At 49.2% G+C, this 17,513-nt stretch overlaps 2 protein-coding genes across 7 annotated transcripts in view; one reads left to right on the top strand and one right to left on the bottom strand.

Moving 5' to 3' along the window:
- Positions 1-9,841, top strand: part of LOC116947690 (protein FAM177A1-like) — a 26,280-nt gene extending 16,439 nt beyond the window's left edge. The window contains exons 1-5 of one of the 5 annotated variants that reach the window (XM_076071013.1): positions 2,389-2,863; positions 4,544-4,726; positions 6,167-6,233; positions 8,079-8,176; positions 8,511-9,841. In XM_076071013.1, coding sequence (XP_075927128.1) covers positions 2,768-2,863; positions 4,544-4,726; positions 6,167-6,233; positions 8,079-8,176; positions 8,511-8,675 — 609 coding nt within the window. In that variant the 5' untranslated portion in view covers positions 2,389-2,767 and the 3' untranslated portion in view covers positions 8,676-9,841. Of the gene's footprint in view, positions 1-2,388; positions 2,864-2,936; positions 3,384-3,647; positions 3,675-4,543; positions 4,727-6,166; positions 6,234-8,078; positions 8,177-8,507 lie in introns of those variants that run through there. The other 4 variants (XM_076071012.1, XM_032963696.2, XM_076071014.1 and 1 more) reach the window with 4 other exon arrangements.
- On the bottom strand, positions 9,209-17,513 carry DRC5 (dynein regulatory complex subunit 5). Of its 2 annotated transcripts, none has more exons than XM_032963692.2 (4): positions 17,182-17,513; positions 14,444-14,634; positions 10,974-11,989; positions 9,209-10,455 (listed from the first exon to the last, which is right to left on the bottom strand). In XM_032963692.2, exons 1-4 carry the CDS (start codon positions 17,226-17,228, stop codon positions 10,285-10,287), a joined length of 1,425 nt encoding a protein of 474 aa, XP_032819583.2. In that variant the 5' UTR covers positions 17,229-17,513; the 3' UTR covers positions 9,209-10,284. The 2 variants fall into 2 exon arrangements, with proteins under 2 accessions (XP_032819583.2, XP_032819584.2); XM_032963693.2 differs by lacking the exon at positions 17,182-17,513 and adding an exon at positions 14,762-15,940.

Below are 17,513 nucleotides of genomic sequence, written 5' to 3'. Positions count from 1 at the left end.
AATTTGTCGCGATAGTGGACAGCTGTGCAGCGCCACCAAGAAAGCTCTAGTGACGATCCGGATCGCACAGGGACCCGGATTAGGGTGAACGCTGACAAGGCGCGAACTTCTTCCTGTGCAGTCATTTCTTTGGCAGTCAAAGCGTATCGTAAATGCATGGCATTTTGAAGGTGGTGGCGACCTGGCAGGATGGACGTCACGCAAGAAGACCACAGCCTGAACCTCCATAGTCACTAACTGGCAGGAGACCCATACCAGCAGCGTTGCATTGAACTCCATGTGCTGAACTCGGCGGCCCAGTAGCCGCCCCCCCCCAGCCAAACCCGAAGCCTAATTTAGTATTTTTTTTTAATTCTTGACCATGAGGTCAATGTGGGTCTTGAAAGGCAGATTCAAGTCCATGGTTGAAGGCCCCAACGGGCGGCACTGCCCAGGGCTGAACCCGCCGGCCAGGCAGGCCCTCCGCTGAGCCAGCCCCGATGCCCGCAGGAACTATAGAGTGAATGATTAGACACCCTTGGCAAAAGGCGCCGACGGGCGGCACCATTGGCAGCCCCCTCCTGTCAAGGTTGCCTTTGGTAGAAGGCCTCACCCGGCGGCACTGTAAGCAGCACCCTCGTATTGAGTCCGCATCACAGAGCGGCACGATCGAGGAGCCGGCGGTGCAACTGAAGCAGGATGCTCAGCGCGGCTGACGGCTTCAATGGGCCGGCGGATGAGAGCGGCAGGCAGCTAATCGAGGTGGAACACTGTTTTTGTATAGGAATCTAATTTAGTATATATTTTTTTATTCTTGGCCATGAGATAAATGTGGGTCTTGAAAGGCAAATTCAAGTCCAGGATAATGCCAGGATATATGAAGTTGTCCAGAGCCACAATGTGCATAAGTGACAAGACGGGTGCGGAGCAGCTAGAGACCAACATGGCTTGGGTATTTTTTCAGCGTTGAGGACCAGTTTGACGGCATTAAGTTTAAGTTGATTGAAGTCCTAAAGATGCTGTAGCAACTCATCCACGTTGTATAATACTGGACTGTACTTCTCCGCTCCCCACCTTGCACCCATGCTGACAAGGCGTAAAGTTTGCTCATAGAGGCCTCCAGCAGTAGATTTACAAAAGGGCTGCACATGACACGCAGGTAAGGAAGACTAACTTGATGTCGTATTGATTTAAAATAAACGTAAGCCATTCTATGTGTCCCTGTGTATTGATGGTACAGATACAATCGGAGGCTGATCGATGCCCGTGTGCGGTCAAGGGATGGCTCCCTATTGCTCAACCACGTTATGTATGCTGATGATCTGGTAATTACTGCTCACTCAGACGAGGAGTTGGAGGCGCTGCTGCTGAACCAGGAGCTTGCCACCAAGAGGTGGGGCCTTACTATCAGCCCCACCAAAACTAAGCACCTGCCTGGGTATTTTGAACCATTGGACACTCCACCCCCACAACTCTCAATTGGTGATAGGGCAGTTGTGGAGAGAGTGCAGAGTTTCCCATACCTTGGCAGTGTGCTCATAACCGGCTCCCGTTTAACAGCAGAGGTCTCACTCCGAATCAGTTGAGCGGCATCTTTTCATCTGTTGCGTAACGCTGTGTGGAAGCTACCTGGTCTATCACTACGCACGAAGCTTCAGGTCTTCTCGGCCACGGTCATTCCTTCCCTTTTCTACGCTTGCGAAATGTGAACCCCCCTAATGGAACATCTTCGCCGGTTAGAAACGTTTATGCTGGCCTGCCTACGATCCAACCTGGGTTTAACCAGGCTGGATTGTGTGAGGAGCTCACAAATCCTTGAAAGATCTGGGAAAAGTCCCATCGGTGAGCTCCTCCGGCAGGCAAGGCTGCGTTGGCTTGGTCATATAGCCCGCATACCCAGCCACCGCATGACTATACAGATTTTGTTCGGCCGGATCAAGGGGGCTAAACGGGCACGGCACGGGCTAGAGAAGAGATGGAGTGATGTGGTACAGGAGGATGTGGAGCTGAGTGGACTTGCCGATGACTGGTACCAGCGGTGTCAAGATCGGCCTCTGTGGAGGAGGCTCGTGAAGGACGCTCCTGGGCAGTTGGAGGCAGTCGCCCTCCAACAACAACGGAGGGCGGAGAAGCGACGCTCACAACAACGAGCGGAGCGCCGGGTGGCTAAAGCACAGCAAGTTGGCACAGTAGGGGGCACAGGTGGTGCATCAGCCAGCCATCTCGGTCATCTCAGTCGACCCGTGGCACCTGGGTCTGTCCCGTGACCTCCTGCCAGCGGGCGTTCGACACTTCACGTGGCCCTCAAGGTGTGACGGCAAATGAGTTAAAACACAGGAAGTTGGCACGTGGCTTCGAAGTGCACATAGCCTGGCACAAGCGTCGTGGTGACGTCACCGCCACTTAGTGGCGAGTGGCGGTTGTTGTTGTTGCTGTGATGGTGTGGTAGCTGAGTGGACTTGCCGATGACCGGTACCAGCGGTGTCAAGATCGGTGACCGTGGCTAAGGAGGCTCGTGAAGGACGCTGCTGGGCAGTTGGAGCCAGTTGCCCACCGAACGGATGAGCGACGCTCACAACAACGAGCGGAGTGCCGCCGGGCGGATAAAACACAGCAAGTTGGCACAGTCGGTGCATCAGCCAGTCAGCTCGGTAACAACCCATGGCCTCAAGTGTGCACCTAGCCTGGCACAAGTGCAGGTCGCATGGAAGAGCTCGTGTACAAAGACCACCCCCCACCGTAGCCTGTAACAGACTGTTGGGGCAAGGGCTGTTAGCGAGCAGCACCTATGAAGGCCGGCACGGCACACGATGGGGTGGGTGGCCAGGACCAAGCCCGACCGCCTTTGTCTCCCACAGTGGCGATGCTCACACACCGCACCGAGGTACTCATTTGAGGCTGAGTCGACCCAGGGTAGATCGGGACCGGTTCAAATAATGTTGTGGATTTGCTCTCCCACACACCAATGTGTGCTCTATTAGTTACGAATTGGCATGTTCCGTTTACGTGACAACCTTACTAACGACACATTTATATATTTACGCGATCTAACCCCCTAAAAGAATAACCTATATGATGAATGATGGTGGTCGCGAAAGCCTACACGTGTCAAACTTAAATAATTATAATCACCGGTGTTGGTGGCCGTGAGCGGGAATCGAACTGGGGTCGCCGCGTTCGTAGCGCAGCGCCCTGACCGTTGCGCCACCGCTCCACCTCGCCCACCCTCACGTGACCACGCACGTGACCACTCGAACCTCCTCCGCCAGGCTGTGGGGTAGTCTCAGCTCGCCGTTCCTTTCCGCCTTTGTCTTCCGCGACGCACCCCCCACCACCTTCTCTGTTTCGCGCCCATGGCGGCGTTAGCGGTGGAGATGACGGCCCCGGGGCTCACGCAGAGCCAGGTAATAGCGAGGCCGCGAGAGGGACATGAATCACCCGGGGAGATTGTGGGACGAGTCGGGGGGGGGGGGGACCGCTCTTGGCCTAGAGGCTCTGCCCGGGGGAGGAGCGCAACCTCGGCGTGGGGAGCAGGCGAGCGGCGCGCTTCGGCGTTATCCGGGTGTGGTCACCGCGGCTTTCGGGAAGTTGTGGTTGTGGCAATAGCGGTGGGGTTGACCGGTGGTGGTGGTGGTTGTGACAGTGGTGATGGTGGTGGTGATGATCCCGTTTCACTGGCGTGGATGATGCTGATGGTGTGTTAACCGTGATAGTGGTAATGTCGGTGATTTGTATTTACTTTGACGTGATGCTGAATGCAGTGTAGTGCGAGTGATGACGCGTTCGCTGTGGTTGCTTGTCTGTTCACTTTAGTAATTCAATAATGTCAATTTGTAACGCGCTGCACAGTATTCGCTCTCGAAGCGAGAACGACGAGGCGACGCGAGGAACCACAAATCGGGAAGGGAGCCACGTGTTGAATCCAGCCCCAACAATTCTCCAAGTTCTGCGGTTCTCTATTAAAGTGTTATCGGCCAGTTAACGAGTGATTGTTCATGTAGAAGGTAACTGGAGCACCCCCAGAAGAAAAACCCGTGGATGCGAGGGGGCAACGCTCTATTCCGTACAGATGGAACAGGTGGAGTCCACATTTCCTGTACCGCCTTCTGTCAAGCCAGGGTCTATGACACGTCGGCACCCACGGGAAGGGAGTTGAACAGCGTTTGTGTGATCCACCAACCCCTCCACAGTGCTGGATTACAGGCGTGCGCCATTACCACCTGGCACTGCGATGGTGTGTTAATTGTGGTGTGGATGATGGAGATGATTGTGTGTTTGTTGTGGTGTGCTTATTTTAATTCACTGTCATTACCGATTCTCGTGTGTTATGACTGTTGGTGTGAAGGAGAAGGCAGTGGTATGTTCAGCTGTGTTGTGGTTGAAACGCCTGTTTTGTTTTGCCCTGTATTGTATTTCATTGATGTCTGGATTGAATGTTTTCATTATTAATTCATTGTAAATTATTGTCTGTTTTTATCGCTTATTTAGTACACCTTTGCTGTATTTGTAAAGTACGTGCAATACCAAATAAAGATTGATTTATTGTGGACTTCCGTTGGCACAGCCAAAACTGCACATGGAGGCCGTGGACCTGGGCGAGTCTGGTGTCAGCGACGAGAAGAAAAAGCGTGAGCGTGTGCCACGGCGCATCATCCACTTTGCGAGCGGAGAGACGATGGAGGAGTACAGCACGGACGAAGAGGAGGAGGAGGAGATCTCCAAACAGCTCGCGCCCCCCACCGATCCCGTAAGCCACAGCAGCAGGGAAAACCACCGCCTGCTTTGAGCAACAATTGGTTTGGGGATTCAAGGGGCAACGTAATAGGTATGGAATAACACGAATAGGGGTAAGGGGGGGACAAAATAGGGTTGGGTTATTAAAAGGATTATGGCTATTCCCTTCTGCATTTTAATAGCGGTGGTATTTTGCACTACGGGGCATTCAGGACACTTATAAGGTATTGATAATTGGTGTAGACTGTAGAGTAATGATTGCACTAACTGGATGACAGGTGGTGACTGATGAGTGATATGTGGTGGACCAATCGCCTGATTGACACTGCCTGCCAATACTCATACAGTGAGGGAAAAACGTATTTGATCCCCTGCTGATTTTGTACGTTTGCTCACTGACAAAGAAATGATCAGTCTATAATTTTAATGGTAGGTTTATTTGAACAGTGAGAGACAGAATAACAAAAAAATCCAGAAAAACGCATGTCAAAAATGTTATAAATTATTTTGCATTTTAATGAGGGAAATAAGTACTTGACCCCTCTGCAAAACATCACTTAGTACTTGGTGGCAAAACCCTTGTTGGCAATCACAGAGGTCAGACGTTTTTTTGTAGTTGGCCACCAGGTTTGCACACATCTCAGGAGGGATTTTGTCCCACTCCTCTTTGCAGATCTTCTCCAAGTCATAAAGTTTCGAGGCTGACGTTTGGCAACTCGAACCTTCAGCTCCCTCCACAGATTTTCTATGGGATTAAGGTCTGGAGACTGGCTAGGCCACTCCAGGACCTTAATGTGCTTCTTCTTGAGCCACTCCTTTGTTGCCTTGGCCGTGTGTTTTGGGTCATTGTCATGCTGGAATACCCATCCACGACCCATTTTCAATGCCCTGGCTGAGGGAAGGAGGTTCTCACGCAATGTTTGACGGTACATGGCTCCATCCATCGTCCCTTTGATGCGGTGAAGTTGTCCAGTCCCCTTAGCAGAAAAACACCCCCAAAGCATGTTTCCACCTCCATGTTTGATGGTGGGGATGGTGTTCTTGGGGTCATAGGCAGCATTCCTCCACCTACAAACACGGCGAGTTGAGTTGATGCCACAGAGCTCCATTTTGGTCTCATCTGACCACAACACTTTCACCCAGTTATCCTCTGAATCATTCAGATGTTCATTGGCAAACTTCAGACGGGCATGTATATGTGCTTTCTTGAGCAGGGGGACCTTGCGGGCGCTGCAGGATTTCAGTCCTTCACGGCATAGTGTGTTACCAATTCATCTTCTTTGGTTCTTTCAGTAAAGTCACGTAGATCATTTCTTTGTCAGTGGGCAAACGTACAAAATCAGCAGGGGATCAAATACTTTTTTCCCTCACTGTACATCATTGGGTGTTATTGTGCAAGGGGAGCTTGATGGATGTGTCTGTTTCTGCACTCTCTTCCATGGTGCTGCTGAAGGCAAAGTTGACCTGGGGCCCCTACCTCTGGTTTTATCTTTTCAAAACTGGAACAGGAACACTCGCTGGTAAGGCTCCTCTTATTGTAAGACACAACCCAAAACAAATATGATGCCCTTTTTGTTTCCATAAAAGGAACCTAAAGCTTCTTCATCATGACTTTAAACTTTCGTGACTGCAGGAATTCATACTCTTAGGGTCTTTCGGTAAAGTCACGTAGATAGAAAAATAATAAAAAATCACGACTTTTCGATCGCAACACAAGCAATTGTCTTCAGGTGAAAAAATACAGCAGGCGAACTACTGAGGCAGGAGAAATATATAATATATTGTATGTTTTTTTGTCGATTTAAAGCTTTCGAGACTGCAGGGATTCATATTCTTGGTTCTTTCGGTAAAGTCAGGTAGAAGGGATATAATAAAATAATAATAAATAAAACATTAAAATTCTCACGACGTTTCAATTGCAACACAAGCAATCAAACCGCAACTTTTTTAAAATTTTCTTGTTGTGGTTTTCACACCTGATGATGATTGCTTGTGTTGCAGTCGAAACGTTGCGATAAATGTATTTTATTTTTATTAATGTATTATTTCCCTTCTACGTCACTTTACCGAAAGAACCAAGAATATAGTATGTTTTTTGTTTGCATTCTGACCACAAGCGTTGCAGTTAATGTAGACATGATTCCTTGTAAAAGGTTTCAGTTTGGTGTTTTAACATCTTAGCACCTGTTTTGTTGCCAGAAAAAATGGGAAAACCCTATTATCGAACTTAAAGCTGTTTCTTAGAGGGTCTTATACTAGGATGTTTAGCCAGCTATATTAATGCGTATTTTGTATGTGAAGAGAATACAAAATACCTCGGGAAAACTCATACACATGTGGGAGCATAGATGTACAGTTCAACAATGTATTTTGCTACACAGCAAAATTAGTAATGGCAGAATTTAACAACATATACATAAGCAAGCAAATTAGCTACAAAACCAAGCTGATCATCTTAAAAACATGCGTTTTAAGCACAGCTTTGTATGCCTGCGAAACTTGGACACTAAAAAAAATACTGCCATTTGAAATGTACTACGGGGCATTCAGGAGGATACTACATTTTAGTTGGACACAAAGAGTGACGAACGTCGAAGTAGGAAAAAGGTTGAGTATAACAGAAAACTTGATGCAAGTGGTAATGAGAAGGATACTGAGCTTGTTTGGGCACATATGCAGGATGGAGTACGACAGGAAAATAAAACTTCAATAATGGGAATGATGGAGGAAACTGGAAGAAGAGGAAGACCTTGTAGGGAATGGCTGGATGACATCAGAGATTGGTGCCAGAGAGATCTGGCATAGCCTCAGCATGTTGGCACAGGATAGAGGGAAGTGGAAACAAGTGACAACGTTGCAGTGGACACCTATGGGCTTTCTGCCCATGGAGTTTTATGATGATGACACAGCCCTAAACTATGCTGCCCACTGTTGCCCATCAGCTTATAATGCCTTTTTTGCATGGTGATTGCCCACCCTTCCCTGCTTTACCTCGTAGACCAGGCACATTCTAAGGGATTTAATCAAAATTAAATATGAACAGCTTTTGTCGATACTGAGTCTATCCCAGGCTGTATTTACACATTGAGAGAAAAATACAAAATAAAATGTACAGTCAACAACACCATCATAGTACTCCACTGACATAATTGTAACCTCATTGTGTATATATTATAGGATTCTACTTGTCCATAACATTGAAATATATTTTTCTCATTCTCAAAGATCGTACAGCCCAAGTTTACATTCACAACATTATACCTTTTAGTTTGTTGAGTTACAATGGAATAAATGTATGCATAATGTCACTTGCAGTGATAGCCAACTTCTAAATAACAATATGAAAATCTTGTAACCGTCTGCAGTGTGCGACTTTGTCGGTGAGAAACTCGCTGACCTCTTCGGGATCACCACTGCAAAGTATCAGTACGCCATCGATGAATACCACAGGAGCAAGGAGGAGGTGCCTTCACGTGCACATGCACATACACCCAACACACAACACACAACACAGCTTCACGGATGATCTGTAGAGGACTGTGTGGCTCAACATGGAGGAGAAAAAGCTTGCCATATTTTATACATCTGCTGAGAAGTTGGTTTTGGCAGGACACGTTGTTAGAATGGATGTTGGCCGCTGGGAGCATGCCCAATAAATGGAACCATGAATGAGCTCGTGTACAGGAGCTAGATGGATTGGTGCAGTGCAGGACTGGGAGTGATGGCAATGGCTTGGGGGAGGCCTTCACCCAGTAGTGGATTAATCACCACTCATGATGATGACTGCCCCCCAGGAGGAGGAGGAGGAGATGGAGGACCGCCTCTCTGAGGAGGCCCAGCGGCGCCTCGAGGAGCGGAGCCAGCACACCGAGACGCAGCAGCCTTCCCCATCCGTGGGCGACCAGGCCTCCCTCTGTGCGGATAACGGGGGGCCCGAGCCGACGTGCGTGGCCATGGTGTGAGAACCCCCTCACGCCCCGCGTATCACAATTTCACCGTGACCACTGCTGTACCTGTTGGGGTGGGTCCCGTGCCTTATTTCTATAAATCTGTACATTGAGCTATTTATTTTGATTTTAATTGGAGGCTAGAGTGCAATGGCAGGAATACAACTACACCACACACTCCAACAGACATCATAGGCGGTGGCATGACAGCTTCAGTTTGACAAGCATGAGGTGAGCAGATTCTTACGAATAGTGGGGCCGCCTCACGTTGAATAGCTTTCTTTAAATTGCCTTTTTTTTACACATCCAATCTGTTGCACAGTGTTTATTAGACATGTAACGATTCACCAATGTTGATTAAAACTGATCCTCATGGTCACAAGACGACTAAATTATATGCAAATGTTACCTTTGGACACCCCGCTCAGGTCCACTTAAGACCTTACTTTTATTACTCAGCCTGTAACTGACCGCATCTTTCTCTCTCTGAAATAGGCCCACTGTTACTGTATTGGCGTCTTAAGGTGTGGTTGCATTTCGACGCAATATGAAGCAAAACATTTTATTGCATAATTGGTTGGAACAAATGAGACTGAACAAACGAGAGAGTAAAAATAAGAGTACAAACAGGACGAAAACATTCTAAATTCTTGAATCAAATTATGACCACCAAATGTTGCCAATTGCTCTTAACTTCGGCGAGCGGGAAGGTGAATTGTTACTTGCCGTAGTTAATGTTTTATTCTCGAGGTGATTATCTGCGTTGGTGCGTGGTAATTAATGTCTGCATGTGCGTGTTTCTGGCGAGGCGTTGGAGGCCTGTACGTTACTGCTCCGTTAACAGCTAGGCATGCATTTATTCAGCAATGCAGGTGGTGGATCGCTTTAGGAAGGCCGGCGATATGGCTATGCGCAACTCGGTTTGCCCACGATGGTACCGCATCTAGCATTTGTAAGTGCATGGCAGCAAACTTGCTGGTGGTAAATTGGCACCGCTGGATGTACGAGATGGTGAAACCTGGACTTCTCCAAGCATGGCATGATTGTGTACTGGTTGCACATACTCGGGCTGAATGCGAGTGGTCATAAAATGTGTAGGTGACGTAGATATAAGGTGATAAATGCAGAATGGGGTTTTGTTTACTCTGATCCAGTATTTATGAATAAATGTATCGTATATATCACAGCGTCGTTGTGGAAATGTACACGTGGTTCGCTCACTTCTGCGCTACAAGCCTGGGGAATCAATTCCATTCCCAGCCACGGATCACATCAGAGGCGAGCGATATCTGCACCTTTTCTGGTTCCCCTCACCTACCCGCACTCACTACTATGGGGAAGTATGGTAAAACAACCTCGATGACAGACACAGCTTGGGGCGGCCATCGTCCAGCAATTAATTTAGAAGCAGGTGTAATTTATTATGGAAATTCGAAACGACATGAAGCTAAAATGTACCCACTTCCAGAGTCGACTGCCAGAGACTGAACTACGAAAATCTGGCTAAGCAATTAGCGCGACTAAGACGTCTCACTATCGGTGTGACCGTGAGGCGGTGGTGCCAGTGGTGGTCCTGGTGCTTGCTCGCGAGCTTAGGCGCCAGCGTGCTTAGGCGCCAGCGTGCTTAGGCGCCAGCGCGCTCCGTCATGCCACGGCGGTGCGCGTGCTCTCGGTTCTGCTTGAGAATCTTGCTGATGTGGTACTCGCTGTCATGCCCGGCCTCCGCCAGCCGCAGGTCGAGCTCAGTCAGCGTGCGGTTGTGGCTCATCCCCTCCTGCAGTTGCTTTCCTCCATCCTGTGGCAAGAGAGCGATCATCACCAGGGGCCATGCGTGCGGTTGCCAATTAAGAATTTGCGTCTCAAGGAATTAGGTGGAAATCCACACAATGGGTGTCCAGGAATAAGTCGGAACCAACGTTAACTTTTTATAAGTTGTCACTTTTTTACGTTTCTCAAAACTGAATTGTTTCTCTTTTACAGTCACTACTGGCATCATATACTGTGACATGCACTCTGTTTTACACTCGTGTCTTGTTTATGAGTACATCATTGGATGGAAGTTGACGCCCATAGATAATTTCGACTTAAAATTCATTGTTCTAAAATAATTGATCTCAGAATATAAAGGACAAACACACGTTTATCCTTTATTGTGAGAATAATAAGTTTCTGTGGAAGGAAATACATTTGTGTTCGATTGATTTTTCCAAAGTTTTTTTGACCGATGGCACTTCAACTTCACCGAAAAAAAGAAAATTAATTGGACACCCAGCGTGAGTAGTAGAGTCATGAGCAATGAGTATCGGGACTCACATTCCCCAAGCGATTGCAGGAGAGGTCGATGGTGAGCAGGCTCGTGTTTAGTGCTACGGCGTGAGCGAGCGCCGTTGCCGTGGGCTCCGACATCTCATTTCCCCCCAGGTACAGCTCCACGACCGAGGAATTGCACTGCAGCGCACGGCCCAACGCCTGCCCAGCCTCGTCTCCGAGGCGGTTGAGGCGGAGGTTGAGCACTCGCAGCGTCGCGTTCCGGGAAATGGCGTGCGCCAGCGCTTGCCCACCGTGCCCGCCGACCCTGTTGTCGCACAGGTTGAGCGCCGTCAGCCGGCTGCGGTTGAGCAGCTTGCCCAGCGCCCTGGCGCCGCGGTCCCCAACGAGGTTGTGTGATAGGTCGAGCACCAGCAGCGAGGGGTGGTCGAGCAGCTGCCGTACGAGCGCGCGCACCGCCTCGTCGCCCGCGCGGCTGCGATGCAGCCTCAGCACCCGCAGCGTGCGGCAGCCTTTGACGGCGCGCGCCAGGGACTCGCAGTCGCGCCCCGTGAACTCGAACAGGCTCCACTCGAAGTTCATGCCGCAGTTCCTCACGCCGTAGGTGACGTGCAGCTCCTCGAGGTGTGGCAGCTGCCCCACGATGGAGCCGAAGTCGAAGTGGTCGACGCTTGGACCCTCGGCACCGTCGTCGCTGCCTGCGTCGGACGAGTCATCGGCCCCCGGCGCCAGTTCCCTGATGGGTGGGAGGAGCTGACCCACGTCGAGGCAGCGCACGAAGGGGCCGCAGGCCGCCACAGCCTCCTGTACGACGCTGGGATCTGTCGTGTCTGGGACGTAGAGCTCAATGACGGCCTGCAGGTGCCGCTCTAGGAACATGCGCTTCCAGCTGTTACCGTGGCTCAGGACGTCGCCCACGATCCTGCTGGCCTGGCAGCGGCGGCGCCAGTAGCCCTCGTCGCTGACGAGGGCGGCCACGAGGGAGAGGGGCAGCTGCGTGGAGATCCGCGCCAGCACAGCGGTACGATGCTTGGGCAGCAGCGCATCCAGTACAGGGTGGTCTATGGGTGATAGGGAGACCACCAGGATCGTGGGAGAGGTAATGAGTGAAAAGATATTGGAGAGGGGTAGTCGGAGATTAAGAATGGGAGAATGAATGATCGAGTAAGCAGGAAAAGTGGTGTGGTGTATTGATCTGCACCCGGGTCACCATTAAAAAAATCCACGTCTCTTCTCAATAGGTTCTTAGTAATCACAGTATTTTTCAGCCATGGCACTGCTAGATCAAGGCCTACCCATGCTGTACAGGTAATTGGGCTTATTGGGCCAAGCTTGTCAGTGCATGTTAGTGAAGACGAAGGTCAAACATGGGAGCATCGAAAGTACAGAACACGTGTATTTTGCTGCATTGCCCTCTGATTTCAAAAGCAGCAATGCAGATCACCGAGTTATAAATAGCTGTTGAGCATGAGAGGGAGTCTCCTGAATGTGGGACACCTTAGAGACTCAGGAATCGACACGTGTTCACAAAATGTGCAACCATTGACCTCCGTGCCACGTTTTATACCATTGACCATGAGGTCCTCGAGCGATTATAACACCAGATGGGATTTCTGGTGCTACCGTGCAGTGGTTTTGCTCTTAGAGAAATGCATGCACTATGTCATAATGGATTACTTTAAATCTCCAATCGGACCGGTTCATTACGGTGTCCCACAAGGATCTGTACTTGGTCCCTAATGTTTCAATGCCCCACATGGCTCCTTTGGGCATTCTGCTACAACATTTGGGCTTATCTTAACACTGGTATGCTGCTGACGTGCACATTTACGTCCAGCACGGCTCTGACTCTGCGATGGCAGTTTATGTACTGTCTGCGGCATTACAATTCGTCACAACTTGGTTGCAGCAACATATTTGACCAAATGCCGACAAAAATGAGGCCATAGTCATTGGCTCCCCCTGTGCAGTTATATAATTTGGTTTGCAACATTTGTCACGGCATGGTCACGATGTCTGCCCATTTTCGGTCAGAAATCTTGGGTGCTCAGTTTGACCAGTCCCTGTCCTTTGATTCCTGCCACCTCATGACTTTGAGAGACGGGTCCAAGATGTTACGTTTCCCTTGACTTGATTACTGCAACGCATTACTGTTTGGGATTCAGAGTCAGGTACTGGGTAAGACTCCAGCTTGTTCAGAATGCAGCTGCTGGAGCGCATATGCGCACACCGTTTTGTGAGCACATGGCAAACCCGCTCTCTTGTCCTTTGCACTGGCTGGCTACCAGTTCAGTACTGGATGGGCTATAACCTGCAAGCCTCACAATATTTGCAGGAACTGATCCACGTTTATACTCCAACAAGGCTCCCTTCGGATCACCTTCTAAGTACTCCACCGTCAAGGCTCAGTTCCTGGGGTGCAGCTTTCAGATGATGGAATCCTTTCCCTTTGCCAATGGGACAGTCGTTAGAACTATTTAAGTCTGTCTTGAAAACTCACCTCTTTAAATTGGCCTTTACCTCGGAGCTCTAGCCGTTTACCCTGGTTCTGTTTCTTTCCTGATTTCCATACACGGTGCATTAGGATCTATGGATGAAATTCGCGTTACAAATGTGAATATTCCCACACCCGGCACACCACTTTCAGTGTACCGATCGCTATGGTTGTGGTGACGAGTGACATGCCGTCTCCTAATGAAAAATTAAGCATTGGGTAGAAACACAAAGCTCCACCTTGTAGATGGAACAGATTGTTTGGGCTGTTAGCAAGCACCGATTAATGCCGGCACAGCACACGAGGGGGTGGGTGGCCAGCGCCAGGCCCGGCCGCCTTTGTCTCCCTCACGGTGATGTTTACACATCACAGCAGGTACTCATTTCAGGCTGAGTCGACCAAGGGGAGGCCCAAGACCAGTTCAGATAATTGTCACTATTGGTGGCTGTGAACAGGAATCGAACTCGGGTGGCCGGGTTCGTAGGGCAGCACGCTAAATACGACTACCTCCCCACACTACTACCTCGACCACCATCACCACGAACGCCACCATTAACAAAGACACGGTAACACCTCTTTCCACAAGGTCCATCACTATCAGCTCCCTCCACAACCACCATTGCTACCAAAAACAAATACCCCCGTCAGCCCCGTGTAGCCTGAGACCGTTGGAGCAAGTGATGTTAGCTATCACTACCACCAACACGACAACCTGCACTGCCACCATAACCATTACCACCATCTCTGCAACCTCAATGATCTCTATCACTACATATACCACTATTACCGCTTAAACCACTTCCATAACCACCGCTGCCACTACCTCCACTTCCATGACCACCACCACCATCATCATCTTCTGTTACGTGTAGTCACTTTAAGATGCTTCTTGTTCATGTTTTGTTGCGGTTGCACCCGAGTCAAGAGCCGCGCATGGCTCACAGGGTTATACCTCATACATGCAACTGAAATCACGACCAACGAAGCGGCGCAACAACCCCACCACCACCACACCACGCACGCTCGAAGTTGCTGACGATGCCGGCGAGGCTGAGGTCGGCGAGGCGCGGCACCGTGGCGAGGTTCCATTCGGGGTCCTCGGCGATGATGCGCCGCATGGCGCGGGGGTCGGACGCGGGGTTCGCTCCACGCCCGGGGGCCGGCGAGGGGACCCGGGGCCCCCTCATCCCTGCGGACGTCTTCATCGTCTCCCTGTGCGGCAGAGTAGGGGGGGGCATAGATAACTCAACCGGGAGCTGGGACTCGAACCGTGACTCTCGAGTCCTCGAGTGTGTTCAGACGTTTGGTATCGTTGTGGTTGACGCACTGCGCTATGAACCTGCTGTTCAGAGTTGGATTCTTGGCCGTGGCTCACATCAAGTGGCGAGTTGTCACCTGGGACCAAGTCCTGACCACTGCCTTCACCAAGCCGAATGTGACCAGCGCGGTGAAGTATGGCTAAATAATATGTAGCCATTAATATTTAGCCATACTTTACCACGCTGGTCAGTGCACGTTAAAGGCGAGGAGCACAGAACGACAGCGCTCTATTGCTCTCTGCTCCACACAACTATGTCCTGTTTGTGTATGCTGAGATAAATAATCTCGCTCAGCAATATTGTAGACGGGCGTGCACTGTATTGGTGTGTGAGAATGCGTATGCATGTTGCGTGTATGTACCGTGTATGTACGTGAATGTCTAGTGTGAATGTGTGCTTACATGTGCTGCTTTGCAAGAGAACCCCTGTTAATGACTAATCGCTTAACGACGGGCCTCCATAGAGCCCAATGTGTAGTGTATAGTATAGTAGTGTACAGTATAGTATTGTAGAGTATAGTGTAGTGTATAGTAGTGTAGTGTAAAGTAGTGTATAGTAGTGTAGTATATAGTAGTGTATAATAGTGTAGTGTATAGTATAGTAGTGTAGTGTATATTAGTGTAGTGTATAGTAGTGTAGAGTATAGTGTAGTGTATAGTAGTGTAGTGTATAGTAGTGTAGTGTATAGTAGTATAGTGTATAGTAGTGTAGTGTATAGTAGTGTAGAGTATAGTGTAGTGTATAGTAGTGCAGTGTATAGTAGTGCAATGTATAGTGTAGTGTATAGTAGTGTAGTGTATAGTAGTGTAGAGTATAGTAGTGTAGTGTATAGTAGTGTAGAGTATAGTAGTGTAGTGTATAGTAGTGTAGTGTATAGTAGTGTAGTGTATAGTAGTGTAGTGTATAGTAGTGTAGTGTATAGTAGTATAGTGTATAGTAGTGTAGTGTATAGTAGTGCAGTGTATAATAGTGTAGTGTATAGAAGTGTAGTGTATAGTAGTGTAGTGTATAGTAGTGTAGAGTATAGTAGTGTAGAGTATAGTGTAGTGTATAGTAGTGTAGTTTATAGTGTAGTGTATAGTAGTGTAAGTGCGTCCATAGAGCCCAATGTGTTTTCGCTGACCAACCATTCCCCTGTTAACGACGGGCTGTTGTAGGAATATCAAATATTAACGCACCGATTAACCACGTTTATTTTAATATTACGTATTTCTTCGTTAATATTATTTCTTCGTGAATATTACGTATATCTTCGTGAATTATACATCCATTGGTTAAACGTAAGAAGGTAAGTTTTTAGTGTGAAAAAGGGGGTCAACTTTCGATGCTTTCGGATCGAATTACGCGAAGTCTTTAACGTGCATTTCCTATCCTCGCTTAAGGACCGCTTGCGTGGAACCCAATACCGTCGTTAAGAGGGGTTCTCTGTACACGGTGGTGAGTGATGGTGAGTGATGTACACGGTGGTGAGTGATGTACACGGTGGTGAGTGATGGTGAGTGATGTACAAGGTGGTGAGTGATGTACACGGTGGTGGGTGATGGTGAGTGATGTACACGGTGGTGGGTGATGGTGAGTGATGTACATGGTGGTGAGTGATGGTGAGTGATGTACACGGTGGTGAGTGATGGTGAGTGATGTACACGGTGGTGAGTGATGTACACGGTGGTGAGTGATGGTGAGTGATGGTGAGTGATGTACACAGTGGTGAGTGATGGTGAGTGATGGTGAGTGATGGTGGTGAGTGATGGTGAGTGGTGGTGAGTGATGTACACAGTGGTGAGTGATGGTGAGTGATGTACAAGGTGGTAAGTGATGGTGGTGAGTGATGGTGAGTGATGATGGTGAGTGATCGTGAGTGATGGTGGTGAGTGATGGTGAGTGATGGTGAGTGGTGGTGAGTGATGGTGGTGAGTGATGGTGAATGATGTACACAGTGGTGAGTGATGGTGAGTGATGGTGAGTGGTGGTGAGTGATGGTGAGTGATGGTGGTGAGTGATGGTGAGTGATGGTGAGTGATGTACACGGTGGTGAGTGATGGTGAGTGATGGTGAGTGGTGGTGAGTGATGTACACAGTGGTGAGTGATGGTGAGTGATGGTGAGTGGTGGTGAGTGATGGTGAGTGATGGTGGTGAGTGATGGTGAGTGATGGTGAGTGATGTACACGGTGGTGAGTGATGGTGAGTGATGGTGAGTGGTGGTGAGTGATGTACACAGTGGTGAGTGATGGTGAGTGATGGTGAGTGATGTACACAGTGGTGAGTGATGGTGAGTGATGTACACAGTGGTGAGTGATGGTGAGTGATGTACACAGTGGTGAGTGATGGTGAGTGATGTACACAGTGGTGAGTGATGGTGAGTGATGGTGAGTGATGTACACAGTGGTGAGTGATGGTGAGTGATGGTGAGTGATGTTCACGTTGCGTGTTCATGTGAACCTCTCCGCGTATAGCCTCCGCTGACTGAGCGCGTCTCTCGTCTCCATGGCGACCACCTCTGCCTGACCCCGCCGCGAGCGGTGGCCGCGGTGGTCAAAACCGCGATTCGTAATTCACCCCGCCGGTCTTTTATACGGCCACGGATCAGGGCCGTTGCTCGAAACGTCGCCTTATTATATACAGGGACTCCTCTACTTACGAACAGGGCTAGGTTCCAAAGGTCTGTTCGTAAGTCCAACTTTACTCCCGTCGATTTCAAACATTGTACAACTAACCACGGGTGAATGGCTTTAAAAGTTGAACAATCCGCTGTAGATGCCAATGGTTCTTCA

Source organism: Petromyzon marinus, chromosome 31 (assembly GCF_048934315.1).
Source record: "Petromyzon marinus isolate PM22_M1 ecotype Great Lakes invasive population chromosome 31, UKy_Petmar_22M1.pri1.0, whole genome shotgun sequence".
Classification (NCBI taxonomy): Eukaryota; Metazoa; Chordata; class Hyperoartia; order Petromyzontiformes; family Petromyzontidae; genus Petromyzon; species Petromyzon marinus.
Note: the sequence above shows the minus strand (reverse complement) of the source record. Positions and strands in the feature narration are given on the sequence as shown.

Bases quoted from the DNA above. Each gene is read 5' to 3' on its own strand.
- DRC5 (XM_032963692.2), bottom strand. From the start codon at position 17,228: ATGGAGACGAGAGACGCGCTCAGTCAGCGGAGGCTATACGCGGAGAG. The intron at 11,990-14,443 runs GTGCGTGGTGTG...TATCACCCATAG, and splicing joins CATCGTCAGCAACTTCGAGC to ACCACCCTGTACTGGATGCG. The intron at 10,456-10,973 runs GTGAGTCCCGAT...CTCTTGCCACAG, and splicing joins CCTGCAATCGCTTGGGGAAT to GATGGAGGAAAGCAACTGCA.